At 42.7% G+C, this 17,895-nt stretch overlaps 1 protein-coding gene across 4 annotated transcripts in view; it reads left to right on the plus strand.

Moving 5' to 3' along the window:
* Positions 1 to 2,978: 2,978 nt before the first annotated feature.
* The window catches only part of NFX1 (nuclear transcription factor, X-box binding 1), a 238,250-nt gene continuing 223,333 nt past the window's right edge, over positions 2,979 to 17,895 (plus strand). For all 4 annotated transcript variants that reach the window (XR_012157390.2, XM_073332429.2, XM_073332430.2 and 1 more), the window contains exon 1: positions 2,979 to 3,052. Coding sequence is in view for 3 of the 4 variants with exons in the window: in XM_073332429.2 (XP_073188530.1) it covers positions 3,028 to 3,052 (25 nt within the window). In the remaining variant the exon portion in view is untranslated. The remainder of the gene's footprint in view (positions 3,053 to 17,895) is intronic.

The raw sequence follows: 17,895 nt of genomic DNA on the forward strand, positions 1-17,895 counted from the left end.
ACATGATGCTCCAGGGAAGTCTTGGCAAGACAAATCCAAAGTTTCATGGCAAGGCACCCTGTTTATATAGTAATTTTCCTTCATTGGGACCAATGAGTTTTGCACCATCATGCTGTAATCAATCGCCGTTTGACAAGTGCTTGTTTTCTTAAATTGTTCTTCTAATCTTTTATCTTGTTCTTTCATCAAGTTTCTCAGGGAGTTACCCCATGCTGGTTTTGATTACAGCTATCTTGTCCCCATCGATAGGTGCCTGTCTCATCTTTAGAGTTGTAAATCTGCCCTTCTCCGACATTTCAATAGGGGCGTGTTGCAACCGCCTGGTGCCCTTGCCTCTGTCTTTGGTTCCTCCCTAGAGGGGAGGGATAGCTCAGTGGTTTGGCCTGCTAAACCCAGGGTTGTAAGTTCAATCCTTGAGGGGGCCATTTAGGGATCTGGGACAAAAATTGGTCCTGCTTTGAGCAGGGGGTTGGACAAGATGACCTCCTGAGGTCCCTTCCAACCCTGACATTCTATGATATGATTCTATGAACATCTGGTTCAGTGATGGCTTTCACACTTCTCTCTTAACACACACATTCTCATTCACACCCAAAACAGAATTGATTTACACAGAACATTTTGAACGGGAACATCAAGTTGCAATGCAAAAGAAAAACAATCATTGCATTCTTTTACTTATTTTAAAATGCTAAACCTACAACAAAGTGGTGACCCTGAAAGGTTTGTTACTGCCTTGAAATCAGTCCAGACACAGATTCTGGCTGATGCATCTGTACCAATGGCCCATTAGGCCACTCCTTTCTGCTATTCAAAAAGGGTGGCTGGCAGGATACGGTCAAATCATACATCAATATATTTAATACAGGCTACATTATTATTTTTTATCCTTCATTCTAAATTATACAAAATACAAACATAAAATCCTACTACTACAGCTTAACCAGGAGATCTTCAATGATCTAAAAATCAAGAAAGAGTCCTACAAAAAGTGGAAACTATGTCAAATTACAAAGGATGAATATAAACAAATAACACAAGTATGTAGGGACAAAATTAGAAAGGCCAAGGCACAAAACAAGATCAAACTAGCTAGAGACATAAAGGGTAACAAGAAAACATTCTACAAATACATTAGAAGCAAGAGGAAGACCAAGAACAGGGTAGGCCCATTACTCAACAAGGGGGAAAAACAATAACAGAAAATGTGGAAATGGAAGAGGTGCTTAATTACTTCTTTGCATCAGTTTTCACCAAGAAGGTTGATGGTGATTGGACGTCTAACATAGTGAATGCCAATGAAAATGAGGTAGGATGAGAGGCAAAAATAGGAAAAGAACAAGTTAAAAATTACTTAGACAAATTAGATGTCTTCAAGTCACCAGGGCCTGATGAAATGCATCCTAGAATACTCAAGGAGCTGACTGAAGAGATAGCTAAACCATTAGCAATTATCTTTAGTTGCCCTTTTCTAGTATCCTGAAATCTCTCCCGTCTTCCATGACTTTTTAAAGTGCCAATCTATAGAAAAGGAAATAAGGACAACCAAGGGAATTACAGACCAGTCAGTTTAACTTATGTACCCAGAAAGATAGTGGAGCAAATAATTAAGCAATCAGTTTGCAAACATCTAAAAGAAAATAAGGTGATAAGTAACAGTCAGCGTGGATTTGTCAATAACAAATTGTGTCAGACCAACCTGATAGCTTTCTTTGACAGGGTAACAAGCCTTGTGGATGAGTGGGAAGTGGTCGATGTGCATAAAATTGTGTGGCATGACCTTCTCATAAACTAGGGAAACGCAACCTAGATGGAGCTACAATAAGGTGGGTGCAAAACTGGTTGGAAAACCATTCCCAGAGAGTAGTTATCAGTCATGTATACAGTCATGCTGGAAGGGCATAACGAGTGGGGTCCTGCAGGGATCAGTTCTGGATATGTTTCTGTTCAATATCTTCATCAATTATTTAGATAATGCATAGAGAGTACACTTATAAAGTTTGCAGCGATACCAAGCTGAGAGGGATTGCAAGTGCTTTGGAGGATAGGGTTAAAATTCAAAATGATCTGGACAAACTGGAGAAATGGTCTGAAGTTAATAAGATGGAATTCAATAAGGACAAATGCAAAGTACTCCATTTAGGAAGGAACAATCAGTTGCACACATACAAAATAGGAAATGATTTCCTAGGAAGGAGTACTGTGGAAAGCGATCTGGGGGTCATAGTGGACCACAAGCTAAATATGAGTCAACAGTGTAATTCTGCTGCAAATAAAGGGAATGTCATTCTGGGCTGTATTAGCAGGAGTGTCCTAAGCAAGCCATGATTAGGCCTTAGCTGGAGTATTGTTTTCAGTTCTGGGCACCACATTTCAGGAAAGATGTGGAGAAACTGGAGAAAGTCCAGAGAAGAGCAATAAAAATGATTAAAGGTCAAGTTTTCTAGACCTTATGAGGGAAGACTGAAACATAATAACCATTTTCAAGTACATAAAAGGTTGTCACAACGAAGAGGGAAAAGAATTGTTCCCTTTAACCTCTGAGAATAGGACAAGAAGCAATGGGCTTAAATTGCAGCAAGGGAGGTTTAAGAAAAACTTCCTGTCAGGGTGGTTAAGCACTGGAATAAATTGCCTAGGGAAGGGAATCTCCATCAGTGGAGATTTTTAAGAGCAGGTTGGACAAACACGTGTCAGGGATGGTCTAGATAACTTTGTCCTGCCATGAGTGCAGGGGACAACAAAAGAGTGCAGGGGACAAACTGCTATCAGATAGCAGGTTTTTTTACCATAGCAGTTTCTTACAATCCATTACGTATCAGTAACTGCTACAGTTAGCACGTTTCCTACGCTACAACTGGCTCCAGGGCAGCGCGCTCCCGTCTCAGAGCTACGCCAGGCCAGGCCCCTGCCGCGCGCTCTTGGCCCTGCCTCCTCCCCGGGTTGTGGGTGTGGCCTACGTGGCGCCGAGAGTTCCCTTGGCCGGGAGTGGGACGGCGTTTGGTTAGGCGCGTGCGCGGGGCCGGCATGGCGGAGGCGCGGACGGGCTCAGGTAGGGCTTACGCGGGTCTTGGCTGTGACGGCGCTCCCCGGGGAAGGGCTGGGGACGGGACTTCGGCTCGGGGACCTGCCTGCCTGCCTGTCTGTCTGTCGAGCCTGCCCGTTGCGGGGTCTGGGGGCAGAACCAGCCCCGCCGGCGGCGCGGGAACCCAGATTGGCCGGCACGCGGCCCTGTGCACTGCGCGAGCTCATGGCAGGGGTGGTTTGTCCGCGCGGGCACCAGCGAAGCCGCCTCCCCAGGTCTGTGCGAGCAGCAGCCTGCTCCTGGCAGGGCTCTTCTCCCCCACCGGGCCTTGCGCCCCGGCGCCGGGAGAGAAATGTTCCTGGGAAAGCATTAGGGGATCAGTGATTTGGTCTCCTAGAGCAATTTCTACGCCTCTGAGCTCGCTTCACAGCTCCTGCCAGCAATTTTTTTCCTAATAAAAAATTGTAGTCAAGTTGAGGGAAAAGTGAGTTTTTTCAAAGTTGAATTAACTGTAATTTTGCTGTATTGCAAAATCTTATCGGTGGGCACAAAGTATGATTTCACCATGTAACATAAGCAAAGACAAACAAATGCAAAAGTTTAGGAACACAATTATAAAACTGAGTATTTCAAAGCCTGGAATCTTCAGATGTCCTTATTCTTACAGCAACCTTGGTGCATAAGACAGTCCCTCTTCGTGATGGGATAAACGTTTGTTTCTAATCTAGTAAGTAGTGAGGTATTAGTGGAGGCCACTAAAATTCATTTTTAAATATTTGTTTTATTATCTGGGAATTTTATCTATATGAGGGAGTGTATGTGTGTGAGGTGGTGGGTGGAAGGAGCAGGCCCTGGGGGGTGGGGCAGAGGTTGGGGGGCGGGGGTTGTATTGCAGAAGGAGACTGACTCATCCTTACCACACAGCAGGAGATCCTGACCCATGGGACTGGGCCTAGCTCTCCACTTTTATTCCTAGGGGGATTCTGCATGCCTACAGAAAATGTACAACCTCCTCCCCCAAATTCCTGTGCTTCCCTGCAGAAAACAATAGGGAAGCAAAGGGAACCCGTGCTGGGGGGGGAGGGAACAACCATGGGTGCAGGTTTTTTTCAGGGGTTGCTCCCCCAACAGAGGCGAGGCATGGGGTTACATGCCACTGCCCCCCCTCATTTCTGCAAGCATAGAACTGCTAAGCTGAAAGAGGCTGCTGCTGACTCTGCAGCTGAACGCCACCTCTTAGGTCCTAGTGCCAGTGGTGCTCCCCTTTTGCATCCTGGGAGCCTTCCTGTTTTCAGTGCAACCGTGAGTGTGGGTGGTGCGGCTGGGTAAGGGGGGTGAGGGGGTAAAGGGAAGGGATGGGGAGGGGTGGAATGGGGGAGGGGAATGGAGAAGGAAAGAGGATAGGAGAATTGCACAGGGAAGCGGGAGCCCAGCATGTGGCATCTCCTAGGCAACAGCTGGGGCTCCCTCCTTCAGCAGGCCCATCGAACCCTTACCGTGACAAGCCCTACACTTGGACCCCTCCAATGAGCCCAGACCCCCCATCCCACTGATCCCCAAGCGGCTGCACCAGGACCCCCACCCCTTCAAGCCCTACTCCCCCGGCACCTGGACCCCCTACTGGGCCCCATCTCCCCACATCCAGCCACCCGCCACCTTCCCCTCCCGCGTGGCCCCCCCCCGGCTAAGCCCCAACCACCTTCATCTGGATCCCATGGAGCATCCCATTGCTCCTGCACCCAGAATCCCCCAACGAGCCCCTGTACATCCAGATCTCCCACTGAGCTGCCTGCACTCAGATTGCCCCACACAGAAATCTCTCACCCCACATCTGTATCCCCCCACACTAAGCCCCTCTGCACTTGGATCCTGCTGGGCTGAGCCAGCCCAACCACTTCTGGGGCAGGCCCAGGGTGTTTCTGGGGCAGGCTCACTGCCGAGTCCCTGTACCCTGGGGCTTCTGGTGTTCTCCCACCTAAATATAGCCAGTGGCCTATGCTCCCCACTGCCATGCTGAAGCCACATTTATTTATTGACATATAAAATTTGCAGAATTTTAAAATATGGTGTGCATAATTTTTGATTTTTTGGTGCAAAATTCCCTCAGGAGTACTGCTTTGCAGCTTGGGCTTTTCGATGTGGTAGAGACGGGTGTAACAAAATCCAATGGCTGAAGTTGAAGCTAGACAACTTCAGACTGGAAATAAGATGTATATTTTTAACAGTGAGGGGAATTGTTACAATGGTTAGTGTTGATTCTCCTTCACTGACAACTTTTAAATAAAGATTGGATGCTTTTCTAAAAGATATGCTCTAGGAATTTTATCGACATTCTGTTGCCTATGTTATACCGGAGGTTAGACTAGATGATTACAATGGTTCCTTCTGGTCTTGCAACCTATGGATGTGTGGGGTGAGTTTATTTTATTTCATGTTAGGTGTTATTTTTAAGCTTTCTATGGAAGAGTTATATTGTATATTCTGAAAATATTAGTTGTTATTTCTCTCCCTTTATGTTTTTAATATTATGTTGCACGTAAGTAGTTAGGTTGGTGTCCTACGGTCATAAAAAATGAAAGACTCTGGTGATGGAGGTAAAGCTCAAAATATTAAAATCTTTAAGCTGGACTATAAACTGGACAGAAAGCTGGCTAGATTGTCAGGCTCAACGGGTAGTGATCAATGGCTCCATGTCTACTTGACAACCGGTATCAAGCGGAGTGCCCCAAGGGTTGGTCCTGGGGCCGTTTTTGTTCAATATCATATGATAACTCCTGTCCTCTTCCTGTCAGTGAACAAAGGGATTAGCTAGTACAACTGATATTGTTCCAGTGTTGTGTTGGTCTGAAACCTGATTGGGGGTGGTCAAAAGCTCTTGTAATTTGGTATGATTGGAGATGGCTTTTAGTTAGTTTTTTTGTTAAATAATTTTTTTAACTTCTCCTATGCTCCTCTGGGGAAGAGGTCCTAGTGACTGTAGAAGGTCATCAGGTTCTGCTAGCTCTGTCTGCAAACAAATACATGAATTTGTTATGGTAATGAATTATTATGTTCAGAATTTTGAAACCTGAAATTACTACCCAGTTACTTCTTTTTGTAATCTGCTGGTTCTTATCACAAATTTATCTATGGTTGTTTCTGGATCATGGAGATTTTTTTATTCTTTTTGCTACAGGTGATATACTGTAGCTATGTGACATACATAATGTGACTGAAACACTATCATTGGCAGATAACTCTGAAACTATATAAAATAAGGAGTACTAGTGACACCTTAGAGACTAACCAGTTTATTTGAGCATAAGCTTTCGTGAGCTACAGCTTATGCTCAAATAAATTGGTTAGTCTCTAAGGTGCCACTAGTACTCCTTTTTGTGAATACAGACTAACACAGTTGCTACTCTGAAACCTATATAAAATTACGGTGATCGTGAAGGTGGATAGTCTTCAGAATCCTGTATGTTGAGGATGGATTCTCCTAAACAAAATAAGTTAATGTAGTTATTTAATTATTATTACCATACTGCTCATTTGGTATTACTCATTGTATTCGCTGACACTCAGTACTGCTTTAAAGGTGAAATTGTAAAAGGAAGGTCTGCATATTTCAGCTTTTTTTTTATCACAACTGTAGCTAAAATGATAGTACCATAGAGTAACAACTATATTTTTTGCTCAAACATGAGAATTCAGGAATAGTCTAGAAGGAAGACAGGCAATCCTTGAGAAAGAAGTATGAAATAAAAAAGTTTACAAACCTGAAGATCCTGCATGTTCAGACATGTTTCTTTCCAACTCAGCTGCCTCCTGTGAAGGTACACTTCTCATGATGTTGTTTCACTCGGGCAACTAGGCCTTGCATCTCTTTGCTGCGCTGTTTTCATTTTGCACACATGCCTGTTTTTACCCATAGCAGAGGAACTTCATTAAAATACTCCCAAACTGGGTCTTCTTTACAGCCTGCTGCTATTATAGGTTTTCCCTTCTAGTTAGAGAATGGTATGGTAGATCTCAGATCAATGAAGGCTACACTCAGAAAAGACCTCAAGACTCCTGAAATATGCTGTTCAAACAGTTTCACTTTTGTTTCTAGTGCCTACTCCCTTCTCACATTTATCTCCAGACTTCTTGTCCAGATCTGTTCAGCCCCAAACAATCTTCTATTCATTGAACTTTTTGAAACTTTGCACTTTTAGAGAGAGGTAAGGGATTGACTCTGTGTACACAAATTTGCAGAGGGACAATAACGTTGTTGTTTCTCTCCTCTATGTATGTATGTATTTATTTATTTTTAAAACATTTTTGCTGTTAACAAGCATGTTATCTCTGGAGACTCAAATCCACAGTTTGAGAACTGCAAAACTGAGCATCTCTGATGGTATCTTCCAGAGTGAGCACTGAGTCCCATTGGGTAGATAGAAAGATTAACCTACATAATCTTTTCAGAAGCCCCTGAAACTCCATAAGATTGGGTCCCTAATCCATGAACTATTGGAACTCATTTACAAAACTTTTCTTAAACATTACATGAATATATTCTCATACTATAGAATTAGAATTTATAATCCCTATTCCATGATGAGACATTTTTGAACTATAATGTATGTTAATTAAAACTATTTTTAGATTGATTTTTGAGGAAAAAACCTGATTTAAATTTTAAAAAATCCCATTTTTAAAATCATTTCTTTTTATCCACACTGCTAAATACACAATAACACAGACATTATCTTCCCACATGTCTTTTGAGGGTCATTTATTTTGCAGAATGTTTAACCCTTTCTAGCCATGTATAACACTAGTCTGTAGAACCAGTTCCCACTCGCACAGAGGGAAGGACTTCTACGCCAAGTTCTTCCTGATACCGAAAAAGAACGGTGGTTGGAGACCCATTCTGGATCTAAAATCACTCAAGAGATCTGTAAAGATACAAAGCTTCAAGATGGTTACTCTTGCAACAATAATCCCATCTCTGGGCCAAGGGGACTGGTTCTTGGCCCTGGACATATAAGATGCTTATGCATATCGCGATCCATCCATCCCATTGAAAGTTTCTACAGTTCGATCTGGTGCACGACCACTTTCAATACAAGATGCTCCCATTGGTCTATCATCTGCACCAAGAGTGTTCTCAAAGGTCCTTTCTGTGGTAGCCCCACACCTTTGCACAAAAGCGATTATGATATTCTCATATCTAGACAATTGCCTGCTCTAAGCACTCTCCTTCGACACTTTGAGGGCCACAAAAAAGACCATGGACTTATTCCTTCAGCTGGGACTATAGGTAAATGTCCACAAGTCCACAGTAGTGCAGGACAACATCTGGAATTCATAGGAGCCTACCTAGAAGTGGTAGCGGCCAAAGCCTGCCTTCCATCACAAAGATTCAACACCTTAGCCAACTTAATCTCAACGATCCAGGCCAGCCATAAGACCTCTGCCAGAAACAGTCTTCATCTACTGGGACATATGTCAGCAGGCACCTTTGTAATAAATCATTCAAGACTTCACATGAACTGTCTTCAAGGATGGCTCAGAACAGCATACGTACCAAGCAAACACAGCTGAAACAAACTTCTGTTGATGCCCCCATCTGTGGAAAAACTCCCTTGACTTGTGGAAAAACCCTCACAGTATCTGTGCAGGGGTTCCCTTCACTCAACCACCCCCAACATTAATACTGACAACAGATGCATCCCTATTTGGATGGGAAGCCCACATGGACACCCACGCTATTCAAGGCAAATGTTCCCCTCTCAAATTCACACTACATGTCAACTTACTAATGCCTGCTCATGTTTCTTGCCGCTCATCAGGGGCAAGCATATAGAGATAGATAGGTTTCACATAAACTGTGAGGGAGGAGCAAGATCACCTTTCCTGTGTGGCAAGGCAGTGAAACTCTGGAATTGGTGCATTTGCCACCGCATCAACATCTCAGCAGCTTACCTCCCAGGCATACAGAACGCTACAGTGGATGCTCTCCAAGGGAATTTTTCTCAGGCTCATGAATGGGAAATAGACCCTCCATTTTCCACAGCATATTTCTATGTTGGGAAGTCCCAAAGATAGATTTATTCACCACAACCAAGAAAAAGGAGTGCTTCCAGTTCTGCGCCAGGGCTAGCTTGGGTCATCACTCTCTCAGAGATGCCTTTCTCCTACAATGGAGCACAAGTCTCTTCTGTGACTTTCTGCCAGTTCCTCTGATATCCAAGGTCCTGTTTAAGATAAGAAGAAAGAGCACTTATAGCTCTCATCTGGGCAAGACAAACATTTGTCCGCCAATCACTCTCCAGTTTGTTCCTCATCTCCTCTTTCAGGATGCTGGCCAGATCCATCCAATATACAGGTTCTGCGACCCAAGGCATGGCTCCTCAATGGTTTTAAATCTTGGAAATGACCTGCTCTGAGGATATAAAGATTGTGCTGTTACATAGCAGGAAACTACTCATCACACATATATTCAAAAGAAGAAGAGATTCCAGCTCTCGTGTGACTTGAGGCACATTACTCCTATATCCTCTCTACTACACTTGTGCTACATTACAGCCTACAACTAAAAATGTCAGAATTATCTCTAAGCTGCATAAAAGTGCATCTTGCAGCCATCACCGCCTTTCATCATAAGATAGATGGTTATTTTGTGTTCGCCTATCCTACAATAAGATTTCTGAAGGGTGTGAGTAACCTCTTCCCACAAATCAGATGTCCCACTGTGGCATAGCATCTCACACTTGTGCTTAGGTGCTTTATGCGGCCTCACTTCGAACCCATGGCCACAGGCTTTCTTGTACACCTCTCTATGAAATCTGCATTCCTAGTGGCCATTATGTCTGCTTGGAGAGCAGGAAAGAGAGGGGCTCTAGTGGCATACCCCTATTTACAATCTTTTTCAAATATAAGGTTACATTATAACCACACCCCAAGTTCCTACTGATTTCAGATTTCTATATAAACCAGTTTATCCACCTCCCAGCTTTTTTTTTTCCAAAACTGCACTGGAACAAAAGGGAGGCGACACTGGATGTCAGGAGAGCCCTAGCTTTCTATTTGGGTAGAACTAAGACCTTCAGGAAATCTCCTAGACTATTTCTTCCCATTGCAGACAGATCTAAGGGATCCTCAATCTCTAAACAAAGACTCTCTAGGTGGATATCGGATTGCATTACCTATTGCTACCTCGCTCATGACCTTCATTCTTTTTCTGGACTTCAAATTCACTCCACGAGATCTCTCTCCACTTCCATAGCCTTCGTCAAGAACATTCTGGTCACAAAAATATGCAGAGCAGTGACTTGGACATCTGCTCATATATTTGCTGAACATTGTGCAGTCACCCATAACTCCGCATCCAATGCCATATTTGGCTACACTGTCTTATCCTCAATACTAGACTCGACTGAAGCTCCACCACTCCATTAGGGGTACAGAGTCACCTAGAGTGGAGTGGCCCTAGGGACTTTACTTGAAGAAGAGAGGGTTACTTACCTTGTCAGTAACTGTGGTTCTTAGATACGTGTCTCTGTTTGTGCTCCACTACCTGCCCTCCTCCCCTCTGCTTTCTAGTTCTTACCAATGAGCTCTGCAGTAAAGAAGGAACTGAGGATGGTTTGCCCATGTGGCGTTATGTAGCCCTGATGCAGGGCACAAGACTGGGAGAGAACATCTTCAGGTTGAACAAACATTGCTATCTAAAATCTTTGTTCTGAGGTGTAGGGCGTGAATACACTTAGTGTGGCGAACCCTTAGGAACACACATCTAGAAGAACCAGAGTTATTACACAAGGTGAGTAATGCTCTCTTTTGTGAACTTTAGGTACTACAAAGCAGTGACCTACAAAATGATTCTAATAATAAAATATACCCTGCAGATAAAGGAATATGTGTTTTGTGTTCTATTTGAATAATACTTTTTTCTACTTAAAAATTTAAGAAAATTCAGAAACAAAAGGTTGTTTAACTTGAGTTGTGGTTTATCTCCATCAAACTTTAAGATTCAGGAAACACAAAATTAGGGATTGAACTTCAACTGTTTTTTTCTTGTATTATATCATCACAAAAATCACACCATAGCCTTAACGTCAACCAAAATATGGAATAACTTTTGTTTTCTGTTTAATATGTATATATTGAACATTTCCTTATTACACTTGTGTTTTAACTTACAAAATGAGTTAGCAGTTTTCCTTCCAAACAGTATCAAAAGGAGTATCAGCAAAAACAAAAATTCCAAAACAACATCATTCTATGGGGAGAATGTACTTTCTGCAAGTATGTTACTGCAAATATAGAAAGTAAAACACATAACTGAATATTTCTTCATATGTGGGATACTTTGCAGGCAGTACAGATATGAAAATCAGGGAAAATAAACCTTTTTCTAGGGAAGTTTATATACAAAAATATTTTATCCAATCTTTTAAAATCTACAAGCTGAATAAAATTTTCCCATTAGGAATTTTGCATTATGAACAACTAAGATAAAACATAACTCCTTGCTGTAGGGAAGAAACTCTGCATTTTCACACCTGGCCTGATGACTTTGTCTCAATTACCATATATACTCGATCATAAGCAGGTTTGTTTATAAGCTGACACCGCCCCCCTCCCCCCAAGATGGATAAGTAAAAATGGAAAATTTTTATGACCCATTTATAAGCCGACCCTATAATTCAGGGATTGGCAAACTTTGGCTCCTGGGCCATCAGGATAAGCCGCTGGTGGGCCGAGACTGTTTGTTTACCCCGAGCATCTGCAGGCATGGAGGTAAGCCTAAGTAAACAAAGTGTCCCAGCCCACCGACGGCTTACCCTGATGGGCTGGGACAGCAACTGGTGGGGAAATTTTGGGGGGCGGGGGGAGAGAAGCTGGGGGTCGGGGAGTAACCCCTGTGACCACCCCCCACACGACCCCACCCCTAGTCCGGGACCCCCACAGTCTCCCCATCCCATCCCTTCCCACCTTAGCTGGGGCGGGCCAGGGAAGAATGTCTCTGGCCTGGCTGGAGCTGCTCTCATAGACTGGGTGGCGCAGCTGCAGCCTGCTTTGGCGGGCTGGGCTGGGCGATGCGGCCGCACTCTGCCAGCCCCAGAGCTGCAGCTGCTTCGGAAGCTGGGGGGAGAGCATCGTTGCCAGAAGCAGAGAGACTCTGGCCCCGCCTCCTCCCTTCTGCCTTTGCTGGCTGTGCTGCCTCTCCTTGCCCCTTCTGTTGGGGGGAAGGGGTGTGTCCCACCTCTCCCTCTCTATACCTGTTCATTAGCCGACCCCCTTCTCTGATGCTTCCCTTTTTTACTAAAAAAAAATTTGGTTTATGAATGAGTATATACTTTGATTAGTATCACAATTAAATTAAAAATGGCACTTCTTTTCCTTTTAATTAAATGTAATTTTTTTATTATAAGGGGTACTATAACTTTTAATAATAAAAGCAATTAACAATAGAGTATGATATGTTGTGAACATTATATATTAAAATTTTAAAGCTTGAAGTTTAATTCAAAATTTTCAATTTGTAGTTTGGAATTGGGGATGGGTGTGATTTTTATAAAGATACAAAATACGATTTGTCTTGTTTTATGAAGTGTAGTTGAAGGTTAATTCTTACCTGTGTCTCCTTTATAAGGTTTGATGGGGAGGAACTGCAACTACATTAAAAAATACCTGTTATTATTTCTGATTACCTTATGAAAAACCCAGCTGCTGAAAACTTTTATTTTTCTTTGTCCTAGAATCATAGATTCAAGCTTGAAAGGGATTATTATTATTATCATCTAATCTGAAAAATCAGTAAAAAGCATACTGGTTTGGAAGCTTTTTGTACTAGTCTACCAAGGAGTTTCTAAACCTGTAAGGTCATGAGCTATTGAACATTTAAAATGTGGTTGTCAGTGTATTAAAAGTTTGGTCATGTTGTTTTACTTTATAAAAATTGACAGTTTCACATCTCAAAAAAAAGTTACTGTCTGATGTTTGTTCTGCGCGGGTGGAAAGTTCTATTGTCCACTGAAAATAGTAAACTATGTAAAAAGTACTCATTTTAAAATAAATTGAATGTCCATCCCTTAAGATTGAAAAGATAACATTACAAATGTAATCCAAGTGTGAACTAATACAGTGCTGTATTTCTAAATCTGCATGCAAATAGCTCCAGACCCTTTGGTGCTGTGCTTAGTTTTCTTAAGTTTCCGCACTGGTGATAACTGACGGTTGTGTTGTCTGATTTCACTGCCTGCTGTTCAAAAACCTGTGCCTATCAGTGAAACTGACAGAATTCAGATAGATTTCCCCCTGCTGCTGCTTAGGTAAAGTTTGAACAGTACAATCATTCAAGCTGTTCACTGGAGAGTAGGACTCAAAAACAGAGGCTGAGTTGAATGCATTCTTTTGCAGTACTGGAAAGCTGAGGGGTGAAACAGGGCACTCCCAATCCAACTATGTAGCAGCTAGTGGGCTCTGGGATGGGAGAGAATATTCCTTCTACTTTCTAGAAGCCAAAGCTTGTGACGAGAGGCAAAGGGAGGCTTCAAATTCAGTCATCTTCTAGCCAGAGTCTAATGGAAAGATGGAGCCTGGTGAGGGTCCAGGGACATTTCCCTGGCAGAAGTCCCAGCAGTTTCATTTTGTCCCAGCAGCTTGGGAGCATGGTGGTTGGCTTATCACCTGTGCATTGCCTGTAAATCTTTCCTTCCTCCATCTTTTGTGTCATACGTTGAGTAGTAGGTTTAATGATATCTATAACTTGTCACTGTGGAATCGTTACTCAACACAGAGCTCTGGCATTTAGTGGAGGTTCACTGTTGGTGAATTAAGTCTGAATGTTGCTGGAGTACGCTTAGATCTAGGTGACAGGGCTTGAAAAGCTCACCAGTATACGAGTGGATGTTTGTGAGGTGGAAAAATGCGTGATTCGAAGAAGGAGATGTTCATAAGAATGGTGGGAGGAGATTCTGGGAGGGAGGGAAGGAAGGAAGAAAGACAGGAAATACGAGGGAGGAGGTAGAGGACACAAAGTAGGGAAAGATGAGAGTGGGAAGAAAAGAAAAATGATAGTGGAAACTGCTCAAGAAAAGATAAATCATGATCTGAAATAGGAAAGTGGAGTGAAACCAGGAAGGGAAAGAAGTTGTAAAAGAAGCAGAAAAGATGTGGTAAGTTACATTTAAAAAAAAAAAGACATTATTTGACAATATTACATTTAAGTGTGGGTACTCAAACGTGCACAACTGTTTTGCTTGAAGTGTTGGGCCACGTGATGTGGCAGCACATTTACTTTTCACATAGGTAACTAAACTTTGTCCTTGAACTGAAACATATTGTTTTTTCTCCGGTCCCCCCCAAGTTCTGTACTGTGGTTTCATCTTACAGCTATGCCAGAGGTTTTGTCTACACTAGAGATACTTGATGTAGTAACTACAATTTGAACTCACAGTACGTCTATAACACAATTTACTTCCAGTAGTGACAGTTGTCATACCACTGCTTTGTGCAGTGGAGTTCAGAAGGATTTAGTAGGCCAGAAGACATGTACCTTTTTCTCCAACTTTGTGCTACTATCAGTAGTGCTACTCAGAGAAAACCATCATACTGGTGTACTGCCAGCTAGTCTGAAGCCAGTGTTTGGTTGCTGGTGGCCATCTGAGGAGATAAGGAGGATCAGGACCAGTTGAACTGTCACTCTCAAGACTTTAGTATATAAAAATATGATTAGCTGAGAGGCGTATTACCTTGAGCAGCACAGAGATACTTTAGAGACTTAAGGCCTACGACAATAGCAGCTCTGGCTTGAGGCTGAAAATGTATCTATTCTGTAGTAATCTACACAGAATTCTTAGTGCTTGCACTTCTAAGCTGCCCTAAATGCTACAAGATAGCACAGAGGCAACTTACGCAGTGTGAAATAGAAAAATAACTGCTCTCTTAAACTGGTGGATCAGAGGGATGAAGAGCTGCACTGCAGTGTGTCAGTGGTGTTGCTGAGATCTTCGTGGGATCCCATCATCCAGACATGGCAGTGGAGATGGCAGCTGAGATTTTGTCAGGAAGGAGGGGAATACTGACAAAACTTTCTGTACTAGATATGCAGGTTTGATTATACTATGGACAGATTGGAGCTGTTTTTTCAAGCTTTGAGGCCAGAGAGAGTTTTCTGAGTTGTTACGAATGTTGCCATTAGTGTTTTGGTAAGCAAGCGGAGTGGAAGTATCCCCTTTTGTACTTGCTTTGCCATTTCCCACTCTGCTCTGCCTTCAGTTTTCCCTACCTTCCTGACATTATCAACAGCTGCCAGGCCCAGCACTTCTAATCTGGTTGTTCTGTAATTTCCAAACTTTCATAGATTCTAAGACGAGGAGGGACCACTGTGATCATCTAGTCTGACCTGTATGATGCAGGTCACAGAACTTCCCCAAAATAATTCCTAAAGGATATCTTTTTGTTTTTTTTAAATCCATCTTGGCTTCCAAATCTTGACTTTTTCCTTAACTCTTTTCTCCCTTTTGATGCATGAGCTGCTGTTCCTAGTTAAGATTGAAGTGCCTCGGTCAGTCTACATGTTGTTTGGCTGAGCCATATGTCAGGTACAGACTCAAAATGGTGGATAAACAGGGAAGATTATTGTAGTTATACAGTAGCCACAATTTAAATTCTTCCAATTTAATGCCTACAAAACAGTCCTAGGCATATAATGGTAACAAAGGGATGACACATGAAAGTAAGGGAGAGAGAGCTATATTTCCTATCCTGATAGTTGCCAAACCCAAAGTAAAGTTTTGGAAATCTAGCAGAGATACCAATTTTAAGACTTACTTTCCACAATCCTCGGTTGGATGTCTGAAACATTTCAGAAACCAATTTTTCAAACCTTGCAGTCATATTATGGGGGAAATACATGATTTCCCTCCACAGATACATAGGAGCTCACACTACCTTGCCGTTCATGGAACTGGTCCTCATATCCATGTGAATAACTCTAGCACAGATTTATCAATCTTTGCCCTGACTCTCAAATTGCCTTTTTTCTTGCTGTGCTTTGCCCTTCACAAAGCAGTTTGTGTGCTGTCTGTGTATAGTAAGTGACCATTAGTCCAGTTACACTGACCACCCTTTTCCTCTCCACTTTGTACCCACAACAGGATTGTTGAAGGGGATATCTTTTTACATGAGTAAACTTTGACATGATTTTCTACAGAGCCTCATGGTTGACAGAGTTGAAGGCTTTGGTCAAATTGATAAAGGCCATATACAGCTCCTGGTGGTGTTGACATTTTTCCTGGATCTGCCTGGCTGCGCAAATCATGGTGGTGATGCCTCTTGATGGTCCAAGGTCACACTGGGACTCTGGAAGTACTTCCTCTGCAAGAGGGAGCAGGCGATTCAGTAAGATTCTAGCAAGAATCTTCCCAACAATGGAGAGGAGGGCAATGCCTCTATAGTTGCCACAGATGGCCCTATCTCCCGTTTTGAAAATGATGACTATGTTTACATTACGTAAGTCAGTAGGGATTTCTTTAGTGTGCCAGATTTTGAGCAGCAGCAAATGAAGCTTGTTAGTCAGTGTTTCCTCCTCATATTCTGTACTTCAGCTGGTATTCCATCAGGACCTGATGCTTTTTGGTTCTTTATTTGCTTAATTGCTTTGCGGACCTCTTCAGGTGTTGGTGGGTTGGCAAGAGTTTCCCGGATTGGGTGCTGAATGATGGAGTTGATGATGTTGTCAGTCACAGTCTATTCTCAATTTAGAAACTTTTGATAGTGTTTCTTGCAGTGCTTTTTGATGGGTTCGTTATCTTTAAGAAAGATACTACCATCTTCAGATCTCGGTGGTGTAAGGCCACATGAGCTTGGTCTGTAAAGGTCTTTGTCTCGCCAAAAAAGCTCCGTATATCATGTCTGTCAATGAATGATTGGATTTCTTGTACTTTGTCCTCCCATCAGTCGTTTTTGATTTCTCGGGTCCTCCTTTGAACTTCAGCTTTGAGCTGATGGAAAGAGCTTTGCTTCAGACTGGATAATAGATGGTTTTGCCAGATGCAGAAAGCTTTTCTCTTCTGGTCCAAAAGGGCTGTGATCTCAATGTTCTTGGCCGCCATCAAGACTTTGACGACAAATAGCAAGGCCGATGGATTCCTCATAAGTCTCATGGATGGTCTGTTTTAGGGCTTCCCAGTCTTCTTAGACACTTGTGTTTGTCATTTCAAGGGGTGCATATAGTCAGTTTTTCACTGAGGAGTTCTTGGTAGTTCTCTTGGCACACTGTGGATTGAAGTCTTTGGACGTTGTATTGCCATATGTATGGTTTAGATTGCTTTCTATGTTTTGATGCAATCTTGATGAACATGACTGACCTCAACAGGCGGTGGTCAGTCCATTAATTGTTGGCTCCTCTCATGATGTGGGTGATTTGGACATCTCTTAGAGCCTGTGTTCTTACAATGACTTAGTCTAGGAGGTGCCATTGTTTTGAGCGGGAGTGTTGCCAAGTTGTTTTGTACTTGTTGCTTTGTCTGAAGATGGTTTTTGTGATCACAAGGTTGTGCTCTGCTCATTTGCTGATTAGAAGGATGTCATTGGAATTGGTCTTGCCCACTCTTTTTTTCATAGAGCTACTCCATACATTAGAATCTTGGCCAACTCTTGCGTTAAAGTCCCCTAAGAGGATTACCTTATCTGTTTTTGGAATAGATGACTGACAAATCTATCAAGGTCAACGTAGAAGGATTCTTTCGGTTCTTCTTCAGCATTAAATGTTGGTGCATATGCACTGATTATGGTGGCAAATGACTTATTGACCAGTTGGATACAGCGGGTCCTAAGGTGCTTGTTAATGCCAATGGGGACCCCCTGGGGGGCCACGAGCAGGTAACAGAGTG

The sequence above is a fragment of the Lepidochelys kempii genome, chromosome 2 (assembly GCF_965140285.1).
Source record: "Lepidochelys kempii isolate rLepKem1 chromosome 2, rLepKem1.hap1, whole genome shotgun sequence".
In the NCBI taxonomy this organism is placed as follows: domain Eukaryota; kingdom Metazoa; phylum Chordata; order Testudines; family Cheloniidae; genus Lepidochelys; species Lepidochelys kempii.